We start from the raw sequence: 19,853 nt of genomic DNA on the forward strand, positions 1-19,853 counted from the left end.
TAGATATGTTTCAGACGCCTATAATCGTGCAAGCTATATACTTTGAAACTTACCTAAATACAATTGGTGATGATAATTGATATTGTAGATTTGCTACACAGAGATCAAAATATGGTAGATCTCTTTTAAGTGCATCTCCAATTTTAATGTCTAGTTTTGACTGCATTAGGGTGTCTTGAACTCTCTTCTCCAATTCTGCAACCATTTGAGGATTTACTTCACAAGATATTACCTATTGTAAGACCGAAGTTAGTAGCATTCGAAATATCACTCTCCCTCCGATCACTCTCGACTATTAAAAAGGGCACTAGCCCTCTCAATTTCCAATTGAATAAGCCCTTTTTAAAGTTTCTACGACAACTCTTTCTACAAAATCCTTATATGCCTCCAGGGCATAAATTACATTCTTTACCCTGAGGACTGTGGGGGGGGGGGGGTTGTCATCCACAAAGATGTAATTTCCGGACCTTTCAACTACAATGAACAAAACGGCGATCCGTTGTCTTCATACACCTTCTCTGGAAGCATGCAGCACATCAACTTTCCAAAGCACTGGAACTATGATCCAGAACTATAATCAGTACCCATATAGGGTACTGGTACATCTTTGATAAGTCTGAATGATACCCTATTATCATTACGTTGTATTGTTTACATAATAATATGTAATCTTTTGTCTCTTTATCTGTTTTGTTCGCAATTTGTATTTATCAGGTACAAACTAGCTCCTCCGCCTTGGCTGCTCCGCAAGTTTGTGGCTGTTTTTTTTTTTTTTTTGCTCGATATTCGATATTCCTCACTCAAATCTAAGTTTTTGCAGTAGATTATTCCCCTTTTGGACTTGTTTTGTTCTAAAGCAGTTTTTGATTATTTTGCTGCTAACTAGATTTTACTTTCTTTTTCTTTATTTTCCTCTTTTACCATTAGTTTTTGTTAAATCTCTGTGATTACTTGCTATTTAAGAGTATACTTAATGGTAAGTCTCAAAACAAAAGAAAAAATGGTACAAGGTACGATTTGCTGTTCTCACATTTTAAACCAGTATCAAAAAGATGTTGACTTGAACTCTTTAACAATAACACAAAGTAGGCAATGCTTAACTCTTCATATTGATCACGCAAAATGGATTCCTTCTTTGTTAAAAGCATGTAGCAACCTAGAAGAAAAGAAGCATAACTAGTTTGTAACACAGAAACATTTTACAATAAATAACAATAATAATATAATAAACTATCGACTTAGTCATTAAGACATATACCAAAGATAAGATTTTTGTCTCTACTATCAAGAAATGGGAGCAAAAGAAGACACCTAAAGGGTGGCACAGATGGTGGAGGAAAACTTTATACATTATTTCGATGGATGATACTGCTAGGTAGCGAATGTGAATGTGTCAGCGAATGTGAACAAAGTTTTTGTGCCAGCCTCTACCTTTAGCCAATTCAACTTTAGCGTCGAGATAGTGGGGAACACATATACTAATTGTCTCCCAAACTTGTTATAAGAAGTAAAGAGCGAGAAAGGATATTACCCTTCCAAGTGACGTCCCATGTAAAGTTGTAATTGTTTGTCGGAATTCAAACAGCAATTATGGCTGCAAGAATTTTGGCATTATATTTTTTTACAATGTTTCGTCAGTAATTCTTATTGTAAGAATTTTGTGACATTTCCAAAAGAATAGTAATGGCAGTTGAAGGCCTTTACTAAATGAATAGTAAAGGCATTGATCCATAGGATCAATTTTTATTGTAAAACGATTATCTTATCTATAGGAAGACCAAAGCATTAAGAACAGTGACCAATAATTCGTTCTGTCAATATGTCAACCAATCAGTATGAAACAAATAAATTTTTACAAAATTTAAAGTTAAACTTAAAGAATTAACGACGCTTCTTGACTACTAAGGTCCTTGCGTCGGCCCTGCAGTCCGTTCCTGCAGCGTGATACGATCGCTGGGTCCCGTATTACCAAGCTAAGGTCAAATCAACTGCGCCACCACAGGACCTACGAAAAGACAATACTAATGTGACGAAAATATTTGAATTAGACTTGCCTATTAGATGTTTCTTTTTACAGGCCAAGATGAAAATATTTCTTTAGGATTGATTTTGAAACTTTTTACAATCTTATAGGGTATGTTTCTTCTTTATACATTAAAATTTAGTGCAATACATGGACTCGATAAGCCAGGGTTTAAGGTAAGGGAAACTATACTGTCATCTACTTCAGTAAAACATGCCTGTATCGTTTTCCCAAATTTCATACTATATTGCGCCATCTTCGTTGGCGTATGACACCTGTTACCAGGGGCTGATGCATGATAGAGCGAACTGTCTGGTTAGTTATGTGGTCCCTCGAGTTAATGTTCAGTATCCTGCAAAGACAGTTTTTCTCGAAAGCAAGAATTCTCTTTTCTTGCGGTTCGTTCAGTTTCTAGCATTCACAGCTATAGAGGAGGGCAGAGTGAACGTTACTGCTGAACAGCCCCAATTTCAGTCTCAGGGAGAACTTTTTCAATTGCCAAACTGACTTTAGTCGATTAAAAGCTCCACTGGCTTGTCCAATCCTAGACTGTACCTCCTTTTCGCTTGATCCGGTTTGGTCGACTGTGCTTCCGAGATATTTGAATTCCACTACCTGTTCTACTGAGTTGTCCCCGCACTTTATGCCGAGTGATGAGTCACTCGTTACCATACTTTTTGTCTTGTTCGATCTAATCTTCAGTCCCAAAAGACTTGCTTTCTCTCGTATGACATCGAGATGCTCCTGGAGGCTTTCCTTGTTCGTCCCAATCAGGGCGATGCCATCGGTCTGAGAGTCGTTCATTATCACATATTTGGATCCCAAATCCTGTGCAATCTCGGAGCGCATAATCGATAACAAGGACAAAAAGCAGGGGAGAGAGGACACATCCCTGTTTGACACCAGGCCTGATTGTGAAAGACCTTGTATTTCCTTCGTGGGCCAGAATACAGAACTCTGTGTTTTGGTACAGCGCAACGATGAGGGATACCAGTTCATCTAGGATGGCGTAGTGTTGGGGGATTTTCCACACCGACTCTCGGTGTATTGAGTCAAAGGCTTTTTCGAAATCCACAAAGACAAGGTACATCTTTTTTCTCCATTCGTTGCATTCCTCAATCAACATGCGCAGGACATTTGTAAGGTCTGAGCAGGAGCGAGATTGGGGGAAGCCATGTTGTTCGTCTCTCAAGTGCATGTCTAACGCTGTCTGGATGCGACGGACGATTACCTATGAGAATAGTTTCCCTGGGATAGAAAGGAGGCTGATTTCATTGGTAATTTTGTAAACAGCTCAGGAATGGCCGCCTTTGGCTGCTTCTTTTGCCATAGCTGCTTCCTTTTCTAGAAAGTCCCGTTTATCTCCCCTTGCGCTCTTCTTCACTAGCTTGTCCTGATGTCAGTATAGATGATTTCTCAAGACTTTATTACAGTCATCTCCACCGTTTAGAAGACTTTGTTTTAATTTCTGATGTTCTTCAATGAAGATCCATGTCTTATCGGATAACCATTCATCTTTGGGTCTCTTTTTGTGTCCAAGCGTTTCTACTGCTGTCTGGTTATAGGTTTCTTTTAGGGTGTTCCAAAATGACTAAACACTGCCTTCATTGTTGAAAGCTAGGGCCAAGCACTCAAGCCTGTTTGTAAGCTGGATACTAAAGTTGTGACGAACTGTTGCGTTTGAGAGTCTTATGAATAGTAGGCGGGCTTTTCTTTGGATTCTGACTTCTGTGTGGATTTCAGCGTCAGGGACAGGTTTGCGATCATCAAGACATGATATGAGGCGACATCGGTTCCTCTGTGAGCCCTAACATCCTAGAGACTCAACTTCTACTTTTGTTTATCAGGATATGGTCTATCTGATTATGGGTACCTTGCGTATTTGTGGATGTTTTTATGTTGAAACAGAGTTCCACCGACAGAGTTTCCACAGAGGTCCTTTGTTAAAGGAAAGTCAACTAACAGTGACCCATTATCGTTGACTTGGCCGAGGCTTTGACTGCCAAGAACTTCAGGACGGTAGGTCGCTCCCCACTTTGGCATTGGAGTTGCCAACAAAGCAGACAAAATCATGCCTGGGGATATCTTTGGCGACAGCTTGTAGAGTGTTGTAGAAACTGTATTTTGTGCTATCATCTGCGTCGTTAGTTGGGATTCGTAATTCTTTCAAGGTTTCTGTTAATGAAGTGTGAATTGAACCTCTCAATTTGTGACAGAACCTCAGAAAATAAAACCATATAAAAGGGAAAATGTTGTGCTTTTAATTGATACTTAATTTTAAATTTATTTGAAAATTTGTATCTGAACTAAATACTTTCAGCTGAAACAACAGTCCCAAAGCAATCTAAATTTAGAATTGCTGGCTTGAATTCTCTTCCTCAAGCCAGCATTAAGGACTCTGGGAGCTTCAACTCACAAATAAAAAAAAACAATATTTTTCTCCATTGTTAATCGAATTAACACAATCAATCTAGTTAATCTCTTCATTGTTAACCAAACCAATTTCTATGCATAATCCTGAATTACTAATTACTGACTTGACTTCTCTTCCTCAAGCCAGCATTAAGGACTCTGGCAGCTTCAGCTCACAAATAAAAAAAAACTATTATTCTCCATTGTTAATCGAGTTAACAATCAATCTAGTTAATCTCTTCATTGTTAACCAAACCAATTTCTATGCATAATCCTACATTAATTTGAGTTTGTAAAAATATTTCAATGTAGAATATCATTGTAAATTGCGTTGTCTCCCAATTCGGAAGAGTAAAAAACAGAGCTTCTTTGTATAAAAATAGTTTTGAACATATAAGTCCATACGTTAGTCAAGTAGTTACAGGCATCAAGCCATGGTTCAATTGTAAAAAAAAAACAAGACAGATAGTCCGGGTGACAGGCAAATCTGGCATAACCCCTCTTTAGGATCGTATATAAATGATGTCATTTCACTTTTTGATAGATAAGTCAATCATCCATGTCCATGCATGGACATGCATGTCCATGCATCATTGCTAGGGCAGAACTAAGGTAGACAGTCATAGAGCAAGAAATAAAAAATCGGATTGATTTTCTGGCCTAGTCCGACTCCGTTGATTAAAATCAAGTAGTTGCGGGAATCAAGCTATGGTTTAATTGTAGAAAAAAACAAGACAGATAGTCCGAGTAACAGGCAAATCTGGCATAAGCTCTTTTTAGGATTGTATAAAAATGTCATTTCGCTTGTTGATAGATAAGTCTATCATCCATCCGTCCATGCAGCACTCTTAGGGCAGAACTGAGGTAGATAGTTATAGAACTAAGAGATGAAAGATCATATTTATTTTGGGTTGACGCGTGACAGATAATGTCCACTGAACTTGTATCCAATATGGGAGACTGAATTAGCTTGAATTCGCAGACGAACAATTGACCTCATCCAAATAGGCTTGGCCAACTGTAGTCTAAAGGTGGAATACCGTGTCATAAGATTGACACATGACCAACAAGTCCCCACAACTCGAAGGTGAATGGTGAGACCTATAGTTTTCCAAATGTTTGGTTAAATGACACGGGTAAATGGCGGGAGTAAGTATGACACTCTAATTGGACAAATACTTGAGTTTTAGCTTTTGGAAAGGCAAGCCCGCCTAGAGTTTCAGGCAGGTTGACCAAGAATTTAAAATTGACACAGGGCCGTTAGATAGCCTGGAATGACAGGCAAACAAGGCACGCCCACCTACACTCTCAGGCAAGTAGACCAGAATTTATAATTGACGCAGGACCATTAACTTGCCTGAAATGACAGGCAAACAAGTATCCAAAGCCTAATAGTGGGCTTCCTACAACCTAAAGAGTCAGGCTGGCTAGGAACCCAATTCACAAACTCAGATAGTTGATCCAACAGAAAAATTATTTAATATTTGTTGATCAATAAGCTGCCTGAATTTGTAAGGCAAAAAGCATCTAATGCTCAATAGGGGGGCCCGCGTGCCTAGAGTAGAGTGTCAGGCGAATGACCCAATTCACAAGCTTAGACAGCTGTGCTAACAAAAAACTAATCTTTTGATTGTCTAGGCTTGTGTCTGACTGTCTGGTCTTGTTACAAGCTCAGACAGTTTTGCTAAACCCAGACAAACAGAAATCCTAGACGGTCAATAAAATGGTGTTACCCCAAACTGTCAATGAAAATTGTGTTTAATGTCTAGTTAAAATTTTGTAACCGGAACCTATAATGATGATCCTCAGACCTATTTTTACCCATTGTTAATCTAGTTAACACTAGTAATCTAATTAATCTTGTTAATCTCTTCATTGTTAATCAATTTGTATGCAAAATCCTGGCTTGATTTAAATTTGTAAAATTGTTTCAATATAGATTTTGTTCTTCGTAAATTGCGTTGTCTCCAAATTTGGAAGTAAAAAACATAGCTTTTCATAAAAACATGTCTAAACATAAAACTCCAATGTTAGAATCTAAAAGCTAACATTTAAATCATTCAGCTTCCTCTGACCTAAAATTTACCACATTCCTCGTAAAGGTTTTTCTATGTGATCTATACCACGAAGCAATTGAACAAGAACATTAGCTTCAGTACTTTTTCTTGAACAAACAAACCAAATCTACTTCCTAGTTCAGACAAAAACCATAGTCTGGGTAGAAAAATAAATAGATTGGCCGAAACTTAGCGAATTCGGAAAACACTAGATTTAGGAGTATATTTTGACAGATGAAGCTCTAGCATTCAAGTTCACACATGACAACACCATCTATTAAGCATAGGAAGGAAAAACTGAACTTTCAGCTAAAAAAGTGATAAATATTGGGACTTATTTTACCCTAAAATATTTAGATTCACCCATAGACATCAACAGCATTACAAGCCCGTTAGTTTAGAAAACTCTAGCAATTTTCTTGCCATCTTCCAAAACAGTGATATTTAAAGACCTTTCTTAAAACTAAAGAAAGATCTAATTTTAAAAGAAAATCAATGAAGAAATCACAGATAATTTTCACAATTCAATAATTGGGTTGAAACCTAAAGTTTACAGGGAAAAATGGGAATTAAGTGCATGTTTTACTATAAAAGATCCAACTTTAAAGAAAAATTGGCGCGGGAATCATAAATAATTAACATAATTCAGTTGAAATTTACGTCTTACAGGAAAAAAAGGAGTTTAATTCATGTTTCCCTAAAGAAAGATCCAATTTTAAAGGAAAATCGACGAAGAAATCATAAATCATTCACTTGAAATTCAATCGATTAAACCCCTCAAAATCCTGTCGATAAGACTGGTCATGGTACATATTGTTTCTAATAAACTTTTCTAAATAACTGACTTGCTGTTGACTTACAATATAAAATCATCCATGTCCATCATCCTGGCACGTTTCTGATCGAAGTCAATCTCCTTTAAAATCTGTTCAATTTTGTCTTTCATTGAAAATTCTTCCGAGATTGGCTGGAAAAGGAAAATACTTCCAATACCAAATTAAACAGAATATATTAAATATGCTTTTACATTTCCTAGAACTAGGGAAAAGCTCCCATATGATTCGTACAAAGGACCCCCCCCCCCCCTATAAAGAAAAACATAAGTCTAAATAACTAAGACAAAGGTAAGATTTTTTTGGCATGCGTCCCTCCTCGACTGGTAATTCCCTAATGGTCTGTGGTATTTTTAACTCTTTTTAATCTTTTAAAAAAATCAGTTATTCCATTGAGCATGTTGAGAACGTTCCGGTAAGAATTTTTAACAAATAAATTTAATACCGTGTTTATGTAAATAACTACAAAGGTTCTGTTACCTTCCTTCTCTTTATTTAAAGGAACAAAAAAGGGGTCAACTGTTTATTTCCTTTGAAAACACAACTGTTTATTTCCTTTGAAAACAGAGTCTATCCAAAAATTTCCCCAGGATATCCTGTTGAGAATATTGGTTGTGTTTTAAGGAGGAAGTGATTAATTCCTCATCATACATAATGCCTAACAAAATGATGAATGCTTAACATAACTATACAATGTACCATAGACACTATCGTATACCAGTCAAGCAGAAAAAATGCATCAAAACCCAAAGGGCTAGACTGACGTAGTGCTTTCTCCCAGTGTTTTAGCAGCGTAGATATGCGAATGACTCGCTAGCCTTTTCACAGAAGACGCATTGTACTCTTGGCATATTCTTTTAAATTTCTAAAACAAGGGAACTCATGGAGTAATTGATTCCCATACAGCAACGGTATTCAAAGAAGCTAAAGAGGACAATTTCCTGATCCAAACCTTCAAGTAGCATATTATTAGTAGCATATTATTAATAGTATTATAATTATATTATTAATATTATCAAGTGACCTAGTAAGAAAATTCACAATTTATTGCATTGAAAATATTTGAACATGCTGAGAAAATCCCCCAAACTAAATTCAGCATAAAAATTGCTAAAAATGAGCATTAATCGAAATATAAATCCTAGTTCGAAAGGTAGCAAAAATAAGCCTGTATTGAATAAATATGGTCATTTTTAGCTTGGAAAATTCTGGCAGCTTCAGCTCACAAATAAAAAAAAAAACTATTTCTCTCCATTGTTAATCGAGTTAACACAATTAATCTAGTTAACTTCTTCATTGTAAACCAATTTCTAAACTAATAAAAAAAAATTTCATTTGGATTTGATTCAGGAATGGTAATTATTAATTCAACTAATCTTAGTAAAAAAAAAATTATTTTGATAGCAAATTTACAGGGATTTGAACTAAGGAGGAGTGAAGTGGAGGGCATGGATAAAATTGCTGAAGAACTGGAAGATAGTAGTAGAAATTTCAGTCACTAGTATTATCATCACTTGGTAGTGACACTACTATATATATATAAAATATAATATATAAAATACAATCGAAATTTACTAGGATATCAAACAAGAACAAATTAAAAAAATAAAGGCTCTAGATTTTCTCATATATTGTTTAAAGACGTAAATAATAAACTTGAATATATGCTATTGACACTATAACTGGACTTTTCAACAATTTTAACTTTGTTTGGAGATGGAGCAAGAAAAGTTAGAATTTCATCCAAAATTTCAAGAGACTCGAGATGAAATTTTGTGCCAGGGAAAATTTCATTCAGCAGCCCATTTTGATATCACCCAGTTGTTTTAAAAGGTTAAAAGGCAAGCAAACGAAACTAATTCAACCAGATTGCTCTGGCTGGAGAGACAAATTCCGATCCGAAACAGAGGCGGTTCGACTCATATGAAGACTTATTGTTAATAAAGCTAAGCAAAATCCGGCTAGCGAAATGAAATTCTATTCTGTCAAAAGCTAGTTTATAGGTTAGAACGTTTTTATTTTCAGTTACCTGACTCTAAAGTTTATTGATAATATTATATATAGCATAAGTAAAACAGCTATATTTAAATTGTACAGCAATTTTTGGCGTTTATTTGGCACGAGAATTATTTACATACAAGTCAATAGACCAAAAACTATTATCAAGCAAAACAACAAAGCGAGGTTCATATGTGAATTTTGGAGGGAAAGTCAGAGGATGAGTTCCTCCTTTGAAGGTGACCAATATCCCCTCATCCCTCCAGAAAACAGGCCTTACAACGCGCACATTTGGCTGTTTTTCCCCCGATCCCTCCCCCAACAATATGTGTATCTATGTCATCTACAAATTTACTCCGATGTGCAGTTGTATTCAGCATGTTATCAAGATTACTAGAATTGAAAAAAAAATTGTCAGGACAGAGAGTGCCAGCTCTCCCAAACTGACAATACAAGCCTTGGCGAAAAGCATTAAAAATTTGGAAAGCCCAATTGTTTGAAGGGAAAATAAGTCGATATTCTGTAATTTTATTTTAAGCTGACGGAATTTTATTTTATCTGACCATGGAATAGGTCCGACTAACAATGGGAAGGAATGGGATACGTTACATCACGAAATATGCTTGTAGTTGATAAGTGTGATTTTTAACGAGAAGAATGAGAATCGTTTTTTTTTTGTTTATATAATAGAATTACATTTTTTATGACTTTTACCAACATTAACCATATTAGATTTTAATATGCTGACACAATTTAATTTTTAAGCATAAAATAGGCCCGACTAATGTGACGTGGATGGGATATTGAAAAGAGTTGTAATTGGTACTACTTCTGTTTCCAGTTGGGAGGTTCCTGAAATAACATATGCTAGAAGCATATTTTGTGAGTGCGAGCATAATGTTGACCATTGCACGTTGGTATTTGGTATTTTTGTAACAGGCTCACTCATCTAACTTTTAAGTATGCTATTTGCATTTACTCTAGTAACATAGGCCGTACTTTTTAATTCTCATAACAGATGAAAAAAAAAATCATTCCAGTTTACTTGTTTTATTTATTAATTTTTTTCAATTTTCGTCTTTCTGATTGAGTAGCACACAATCAAAAGCTTAGACTTTGATTCATCTAATTGAAACCGAAGAGTTTGAGGGGGGGGAAAGAACTCTATATTTTTAATACTAAGCTCACTAATATACTTTTCAAGTTTGTCAAGCACACGCTTTTTGGTGTTTGATCCCAAAACTTCACGGTGCTTCAGGTCGAAAATATGTTTTCCAATTCAAGGGGATGGGACCATTTTTTTACGATTTTCTCAAAGAAAATACCAAAAAACAGCAGTTTTTCAATGGAAATGCCAAAAAAAGGTATTTTGAAAAAGCTGGAATAGCTAAAGAATCTAGGGGGTGAATAGTATGATGCTAATTGATTTTTGTACTGGATTTTCAATACATGTTATACTACTACGACTAATAAAAGTATTCTAACGCTCGAAACTACGCTCTTTCCCAAATTATCGTAGAAGCACAGCCCGAGTAGCCCTAATTTCGGTAACAGCCCTAACTACGTTAATAAACAAAATAATAATACTTTGAAGGCTTACCAAATTATTGACAGAGCAATGGATTCTATAGTTCTTTTCTAAGACGTTTGAAACAGTATTATGCTTGAAGGTAGCACCGAGGGTTTTATTCTTCCTCCCAAACACGATTCTTGTTAATCCATCCCATTCTTTGAAATTAATCGGTGGTGGAGGATTTTTAGGCTCTATTCTGACGACATTACTTTCAACTTTTGGCGGAGGTTTGAAATTATTCTTTCCCACTTTCATCACTAGGTCTACTTTGGCCAAAAGTTGAGTGTTCACTGAAAGTCGACAGTATAGTTTGTCACCGGGTTGGGCAACAAGTCTCATGGCAAATTCTCTTTGAAACATCAAAAGAGCATGTCTGAAAATCGGACGATGTAAAAGTAACCTGAAACAAACCAAAATTATGCATATTTAGTGTACGGGTATTCAATTTGCCAGTTCGATATATGAGGGCTGTATGTTAAAATAACTTATGTTAAAAAATAAGTAATTAACACTATCTTGAAATACGGATGTTATTTTTGTTTTAAGGCACAATGGTATATATTCAAATTATTCTGGATTAAAGTTGGGCTTTTCTGTATTCTAATAACAGACATAATTATATAGAAAACTAAATCCCCTCACTAGGTGATATAATGTCCGCAAATACCATGAAAGTTTATATTTAAATATTTACATCTCAATCACAGCCGGTCTACCCAACTTCTAATAATGTGAATACGCTGTAGCAAGCATGCCCAATGGAACAAGAAACACTATTTGAAATAAATATCATTTGCAGTAGAAAGGAAACAGCGATGGCTTTTTAGAGGATTTGAGGGGGCAGCAACTCTACTCTTATTCGTGGTATCTCTTATGTTTAAGCCTAATATTATTCTTTGTTATTTTTATTGAAAACCCCTCTTCGAAATACAAAACGCTTTCAATAAAGCACAAACGATCCTCTACCCTCAAAATGGTTCAAAGGGACTACTCTCAAAAGGGTTGAACGGGTCAGTTAAACAACAGTTTCAGTTTCCATTTTGGCATTTATATTAATTGTTTGATTGTTTTATAAAATCTCATATTATTGTTTGTTTTAAGTTATATTCATTGTATAGCTTAATTTCTGTCCACTTTTGGTTTTAGTATTATTTTTTTCATTTATTTTACAACTTTCTCTTTGAATCTTTTCAACTAAAAAATTACAACATAAAGGTTTTATTTGATTCCTTCTCTCTTTAATGCGGAACCTATAAATTTTCGTGGATTCCAATATTTAATTTTAGTTTATTGATAGTAGTAAATAAATAAAGTCTAAGTGTAATACAAGTCCTTCCGTGGAAAGTACAACTAGACACTTATTAAAAACGCAAATATAATCATATGTGCGTATAGAGAGGGGGTGGGGCTTTAGACCTACCCCCTGAGCTTCTAGAGTTATTTCACTGTAGTTCCCAATGTTTTCATTTAAATCTACCTATTACTCTCAAAATCTTAAATCCCGCCTACCCCCAACAAAAATTTTTGTTTATGTGCTAAAGTCCGTTTCAAGAAACAACGAATACTTCCTTTGGTTTTAGACGAAATGATATACGGCCAAAATATACAGAACCAAAATTAGTTTTTTTTTTTTCTTTATTTTATTAATGGTACTAATTCGTTAAAACTTTGATTTTGTTCATTAAAGGTGACAAGATTTTCGCTGCAATTCTTTTCTCTTAACAGTACAAAGAACCACATAACTGTAAGTTCCATTTACATGTTTACATAACTTGGGACAAGTACTATCGACCAGTCGATTTGTTTTCTCTCTGACGTACAAGTTGCTCTGATCGGTTGGCAAAATTAAGCCTATATTTTAACACCTTTCGTAAGCACATATGAGGACAGGGATGAGATCGTTGACAAAGCCGTTATGATATGGCACCAAAACGTTTTAACAGCTATGGTAAGTTATGGGCATAAAGACTCTGAAGATGGGCAATATTCTCAATATTTTCGAAGAATGATTGAACACCGAACGATATAAAATTTCGGTTACTTTTGGTTACAAAGAAGAAGTGAACACCAAACGATGCAAAATTTTGGTCCCAAGCTTAACTCTTAACCATAGAGTTCAGAAACTTCGAATAATTTCACCGCTAACCCTTATTTCTTTTTATTCCTTATTTGGGTAAAATATGAATCTTGGTTGCTTGTTTTTAATCAAGCAAAAAAACATATGGGTTTTCTTTGCAAAAAATCATATTTATAATGTCGTTTAAAACAATCGCGTTTCTGCTTTTTTCAAAAAAGCGAACCTTGATTTAGAGCCTTGCAGAACATAGATGGCGTTTTGCCAGATGACAGTGACTAAAGGGACTGCCATCTATATTTTATATTTAATAAATATACAGTATTATTCAAAATCTTTGAATATGAATCTTGAGTGGAAGAAACACATGGTACCATCTATATTCTCTCTGTTCTAGAAATTAATCAAGATATGTCCCTGTCTTAGTCATATTATTAAATTTTAACCAAAAAATCTTTCAACTGGACGTATGGAGCAACAGTTTGACTTTTTGTCCCAGTTTTTTAAGCACGACTCTTGAAACACAAGGATCATTGAATTTGATTGAACAAAAATTTGTTTAAAGAATTTCAAGACTTAAGCATAAAGAGCGGGGGATGAGGAATGGGCAGATGAGGAATGGGAAACCGAGAACAAGCAAAACTACCAAGCAAAGAAGCTATATACTAAGCATGCACGCAGAGGTGTCAGGTGTCATAAATATTAAAGGAAGAGGAGTAAAATGTAGTCTTTCCTACCTAGAAAAGGGGGGGGGATATTATGATATTCATTTTTTTCAATGACAATACGAAAAAAAAATTGTCACTAAACAGCTTAACTTAAAAGAGCCAGAAAAAGAGTTAAGATGTATTTGTGTACAGATTGGGGGAGGAAACAAATTTGTCGTATTTTTCAATTTAATCAATAAAAATACCAAAGAAGGGCACTTTCAGTGAAAATTCAAAAAAAAGATATTCTGGAAAACCAAGGGGGGAGCGTAAAAAAATCTAAAAGGCAAATCTCCCTCTTCCAATTGACACCACTTTTTGCACGGTTAGTGGCTTCAGCGAAAAAGTTAATTCTCAGAGTTAGTATCAACAGGTAAATAATACTAATATTATTACGATTAATTGTAATAATGTATTTCGTAATAATGTATTAATGTATACGTATTATGTTACTATGGATTATGTCAAATTGTATCATGTCACGTAAACAGATACCAACCGTTTCCTAGAGGACTAGGAAAAAGTCGCTGGGAGCCGAAACTAGGACAGAAACAGCGCCAGATTTTATATTTTATTTTGTTTATCAGTTTTATATTTCTGAGCATTTCTTTTGTAAATTTTTATCTTTTCATTTGTTTTAAATTTATAATGACGTTTGCAATTGTTCACGCTTGATGCAATTTTCAATGCAGTTGCATCATTGAGCCTTTTCTTCAAACAAAACGTTGGCGAAATAATCCACCTCAGCACTGTATGAACCAAGTCCAGTAAAAAAAAAAAAAACTAACTACTACATGGTAGACAACATAGACAGGTGTTTAAACTATAAAAAAAAAACATTATTTTTAATTCTATAAAATAAGGGATTTACTATGTTATTATAATGTTATTTTGTTATCTCATTCCTAAGGGCATATTGCTAAACTTTACTTATTGTTATCAAAATCCTTGTATTGATCTTCATTTACTATTACTTCGGGTCGCTCCTTACTTGCAGTTTGGCATTTACGTTATACTTCCACCGGAGAAATAATTAAACTTAAGCTAAAGACTAAAATAAACAGATAACAACACTTAAATTCGTGGCCAACCAAAAAGAAAATGCGAGCATTAAAAAATTATTGTAGCTCTTTTTTGTGTCTTGTCAGTTGGAATTGTGAAAGGTGACATGTTTGTTGGAAAGTCCTTCAAAAGTTTGACTAGAGATGGTGTGTTGTGAATTTCAAATCTGTGATCCATGAGGTATGGGTCCAAAATGAGATCCTAATGGACCCATACCTCATGGATTACAGATTTGAAATTCACAACACACGATCTCTAGTCAAACTTCTGAAGGACTTTACAACAAACATGTCACCTCTCACAATTCCAACTGACAAGACAAAAAATATTGAGGGACTAGAAAGAAATATCTCATGGAAAATCAACAAAGAAATAGGACAAAAATCAGGAATGTCTGAGCAGTCCCTGCTGCAATTTGCACTGAGTGAAAGAAAAGAAGGAAAATACCTAGTATGTACAGACTCCTTATCTTGCCTAAAGTACCTCAAAGTAGCCCACGAGCAAGCCCCAACAGCGACAAAAGATATTGTCCAAAATATAAGAATGATTGAGGAGACAGGAAGTTGTGTCTCATTGATATGGATCCCAGCCCATGCAGGTGTATCAGGAAATGAAAGAGCAGACCAAATGGCTAAGGATGCTACTAAGAAAGAAACAATGGAAAATCCACCTTTACCTCATATCCAAACCGCGATAAAGATTGCTGAGAAGCTAAAAGAAGTTGAACTGGGAGAATTCAGGAAAAGATCACTGAATATGTACCTAGAAATCACTGAATACAGATACATTAATCATGAAATGAAGCGTCCAGACGAAAAAGTTGCAGACCTAACATTCAGAATGAGGATCGGGCATGCAAAGACGAAAAATATACTGAAAAGATGGAATATGACAGACTCATCTAACTGCAATGTCTGTGGAGTGGAGGAAAATTTACAACATATAATTATGGAATGCAAAAAGTATGAGACTGCTAGGTCACGACTAAAGGAACAAGTAGAAAAGAGAAGTATTCAGTTCAGAATAAAAGAACTGTTAGGAAAGGTTGCAAAGAATAAACAAAGAGAGACAGTTAAGTATTTAGGACAATATGTAAAGGATACTGGCCTAATTGATGTTTTGTAAAATAATGAATACTGTAGTATATGTGGGTGTATGGCAATGCATGAATTGCATTGTAAAAATTGTCCGGTTCTTCCTCCCCTGTTAAATAATTGTAAATTAAAATTGTAAATATAAAAATGTATAAGTAAGAATGATTTATTGGATTTTGAATTATTTTATTTTTTTATGGTTGAATAGTCAAAATATAGTTTACTTATTATTTGCTGGGGGTATATATTTAAGTTTTGTTGGTATTGGATTTACCACTTTTTTTTATATATGTTTGTTAATGAAAGAAAGATGTCAGTCTGTTGAATTAATTTATAATCCAAATTTGGTAATTTTGTTTTGTTATATATATGATGAAAGTGTATTGATTGTTGTTGTTGTTTTTTTTTAATTTTTTTTCTGGTAATTTTTGATGCCACTACAATGAGGGATTTCCTAAGGACGGTAGGACATCCCTCTTTATGTAGGAAGTGCAATGATTTTGTTAGTTGTAACATTTTTAGTTTTGTACACTTTCTGAATTTTTTACTATTTTGAATCTTGTATTTATAATTGGAATAATTTATATTTTATGATTTTTGACAGGGTATTAGACTAATTGTTAGTTTGTGTGTAGTAGATTAATCAGTACGACGAAGCATGATTGTGAAGATTTTTTTTTTTTGGTTTTTCTAGGTTGATGATAAAACAGAAAAACGATCCTGGAGCATAGAGAAGAAATTCTGGAAGCTCCATTCAATTACACCAACAACATCAATTGTAGCTCATATTTTCACAGCCCACTTAAAAGCAGTTATTATAGCCGAACTGGTGACAAGCTCAAATTGCTAAAAATCGACGTTCCTAGTCTATAGCAGGGTTCCCATTTACATATTTGTTGGACTCTATTCCCGTTTCAGCTTCAAAGCAAAAGAAATATATTTCGGCTTGGCCCTTGTCCTATAAACTACGTTGCCAAGGTATACGGCAGACTAAAAATCTGGGACAAGTATACGACTTTCTTCACTTACCTTTTTAAGTTTTACAAGCTAGGAGGGCTGTAGCAAGGGGATGCTGACTCCCGTCAACCTAATGTACATCTTAGGAACTCCAAGTGTCAGCACAGCTCTGCAATGCTTGGCCCAGTTCCACCACACTTGGCAAAGTCCCCAAAACGCTTGGCAGAGTTTCGTAACGCTTGGAAGATGTCACCTGTTGTACATGATTTCTGAGAGAGAGAGCGACCGCTCGGGTTGAAATAAGAGAATACATACACCTTGTTGGACCTGAATTTGGGTTGTATATCCATTCTTGAAGGCTTTACTAAGGTAAGATGACTGAGGTGAGACTTCTGGAGAAGATATCCCCTTTTGTCATTACCTAATGCTAACCTTGTCCAACCACCAAACATGGCAATTTCAACCAAATTCCAGTATAAATACATAAATACTCATAGGTACTGTTATATGCCTTAAGTAAAACAGTTCAAAATAGGGGTGAAACCTTTTAATTGACAGTGAATAGATATAAAAATTATTTAACTGGATATTTCGAACACATATACAGTGTTCATCTGATGATGAACACTGTATAAGTTTTACTGCTGATGATGAATACTGTATATGTGTTCGAAATATCCAGTTAAATAATTTTTATATCTATTCACTGCCAATTAAAAGGTTTCATCCCTATTTTCAACTGTTTTACTTTCGTCATGGAAAGGCAGTGTGGTCTTCGAAATTATCTACGTTATATGCCTTATATGCTAGTACTGTCACTTTATCAAGTAGCCTGATTAAGATGGCATGGTAGGAAGAAATTTCACTAAAATACAGATTGCTGAGAAATTTTTGTCATTTTAATAAGTATTTTAGAAGATTGGTGAATTAGCTATAAAACTTACATAAATAATTGTTTCTGGTTTTGAATAGTGGTACCAATGGTGTCTTCGTAAGAATTAGATTGATAGTCCTTTTTGTTACTTTATGTAATAAAATTTATTTACCATTTTAAATTAGCTAGAATACATACAACTGAAACAAAAAGCTTAGATAAAAGCTCAATTTTCGGTTGTTTAATATTCTTTATCCTTAAAATGTGACAGTATAAAGCAAACCAATTTAAATTCATTAAATATGGTTATCAATCTAATATAAATGGTACAAAGTTGCTTGCCAATATTTAAAAACCAGCAAATAAGGTTCTCAGTAGGATTTTTTTTATATTTGTAGCTAATGAAAATAAATTCTTTAATTCAAGTGTTTTACATATGTATGTCAATCAAAAGAATTTTTCAGAGGTATGTATTTTAGCTGATTTAAGATAATGAATAATAACTAAGAAAACACTGCCTTTCCATAATACTAATTACGAAAGGCAGAGTAGTAGAAATATAGGCAGAATTTGCTGAGATTAAGATGTCAATGAATAACCAGTAAGTGAAAATATAAAAAAAACATAGATATGATGGAAAATAATTTTAAAACCACAATAATGAAGACTATTCAATGGTCGTTCAGACGGAACTCTAAAGGTAATTTCAAAATAATTACAAACACTTGGTTATCTTTTTCCTAAAGGCGCATTTGCTTCACTTTATTTATTATTATAAAAACCGTTTCTATAGAGCTTTGTTTACTATTACAATTTTACCCCATATCTATGGAAATGGGGGGCCAAACGACGCACCCTTGGCCTTGTACTTGACTTCTTAACTGGCCGAAAACAAAAAGTCTTTGCACTCCACGAAAACGATTCGGATTCATCATGGTCAGATACTTCTTGCAGGGCCCCACAAGGCACAAAATTAGCTGGAATAATCTTCCTGGCTGTAATTAATTCCCTGCTTAATCATCGCGACGACCGTTACAATTTTGTAGATGATCTGTCCATAGTGCTCGCTTACCTGGTCGAAAACACTATCATAACAAAGCAGTTTTCAGACCAGTTATTTGATCAGCTAAAGACCGAATGCTCAAGTCATGATCTGACCATTAACGTAGCCAAGTCGAAGATAATTCGTTTCAACCCTCTGAAGCGGAATATAGATATGCCTCTAGTCCCTTTCCCGATTGTGAACGAAATAAAAATCTTAGGAGTAACTTTCACTAGTGACTGTAGCTTCAGTGCCCATATTAATTTAACCGTCCACAAGGCTAATGCAAGCCTTCAGACACTTACCAAAATGAGGCGTTTTGGGTGTGATACTGAAAGTCTTCTCTATGCCTACAAGTGTTATGTTCGCCCGTTGCTCGAGTACGCGTGCCCCGTGTGGGGTCCATCTGCTATCTCCACAGCGTACCTATTACGCGACATCGAGTGCGTCCAGAAAAGAGCAACAATGATTATACTCCGAAACCGTGGCATACCCTACGATCAAGCCCTCGCTAAATTAAATTTATCTCCACTTAAAGTCCGGCTTGAACACCTTACTCAGCAATTTGGAAAATCCGTCCTAGACAATAAGAGCCACCGATCACTACCAGCTTCGGTAGATCACTACCGAACCAGCCCCTCCCAGTAGCCGAACTCGGTTACAAAATAAACTTGCACCCCCTAAAGTACGAACTAATCGTTACGCCAACTCATTTGTGCCTTTCTTCACATCATTTTTTAATGCTGAGTCGTAGTGTGTGATTTTTGTTTAAATGTATGATTTTTGTAAAAAAACTGAATTTAGCTATGCTATGATAGTTTTTAAATATACCGATCTCTCTCTCTCTCTCTCTCTCGCTCTCTCGCTCTCTCGCTCTCTCGCTCTCTCGCTCTCTCGCTCTCTCGCTCTCTCGCTCTCTCGCTCTCTCGCTCTCTCGCTCTCTCGCTCTCTCGCTCTCTCGCTCTCTCGCTCTCTCGCTCTCTCGCTCTCTCGCTCTCTCGCTCTCTCGCTCTCTCGCTCTCTCGCTCTCTCGCTCTCTCGCTCTCTCGCTCTCTCGCTCTCTCGCTCTCTCGCTCTCTCGCTCTCTCGCTCTCTCGCTCTCTCGCTCTCTCGCTCTCTCGCTCTCTCGCTGCGAGAGAGCGAGAGA

General features: G+C 35.5%; 1 protein-coding gene across 1 annotated transcript in view; it reads right to left on the bottom strand.

The window, feature by feature from the left end:
• Nucleotides 1–951: 951 nt before the first annotated feature.
• LOC136034940 (probable dimethyladenosine transferase) overlaps nucleotides 952–19,853 on the bottom strand; it is a 28,963-nt gene continuing 10,061 nt past the window's right edge. The window contains exons 4-6 of the mRNA XM_065716477.1: nucleotides 10,924–11,296; nucleotides 7,353–7,459; nucleotides 952–1,156 (exon numbers count right to left, since the gene is read on the bottom strand). Coding sequence (XP_065572549.1) covers nucleotides 1,114–1,156; nucleotides 7,353–7,459; nucleotides 10,924–11,296 — 523 coding nt within the window. The 3' untranslated portion in view covers nucleotides 952–1,113. The remainder of the gene's footprint in view (nucleotides 1,157–7,352; nucleotides 7,460–10,923; nucleotides 11,297–19,853) is intronic.

The sequence above is a fragment of the Artemia franciscana genome, chromosome 13 (genome assembly GCF_032884065.1).
Source record: "Artemia franciscana chromosome 13, ASM3288406v1, whole genome shotgun sequence".
Taxonomy (NCBI): domain Eukaryota; kingdom Metazoa; phylum Arthropoda; class Branchiopoda; order Anostraca; family Artemiidae; genus Artemia; species Artemia franciscana.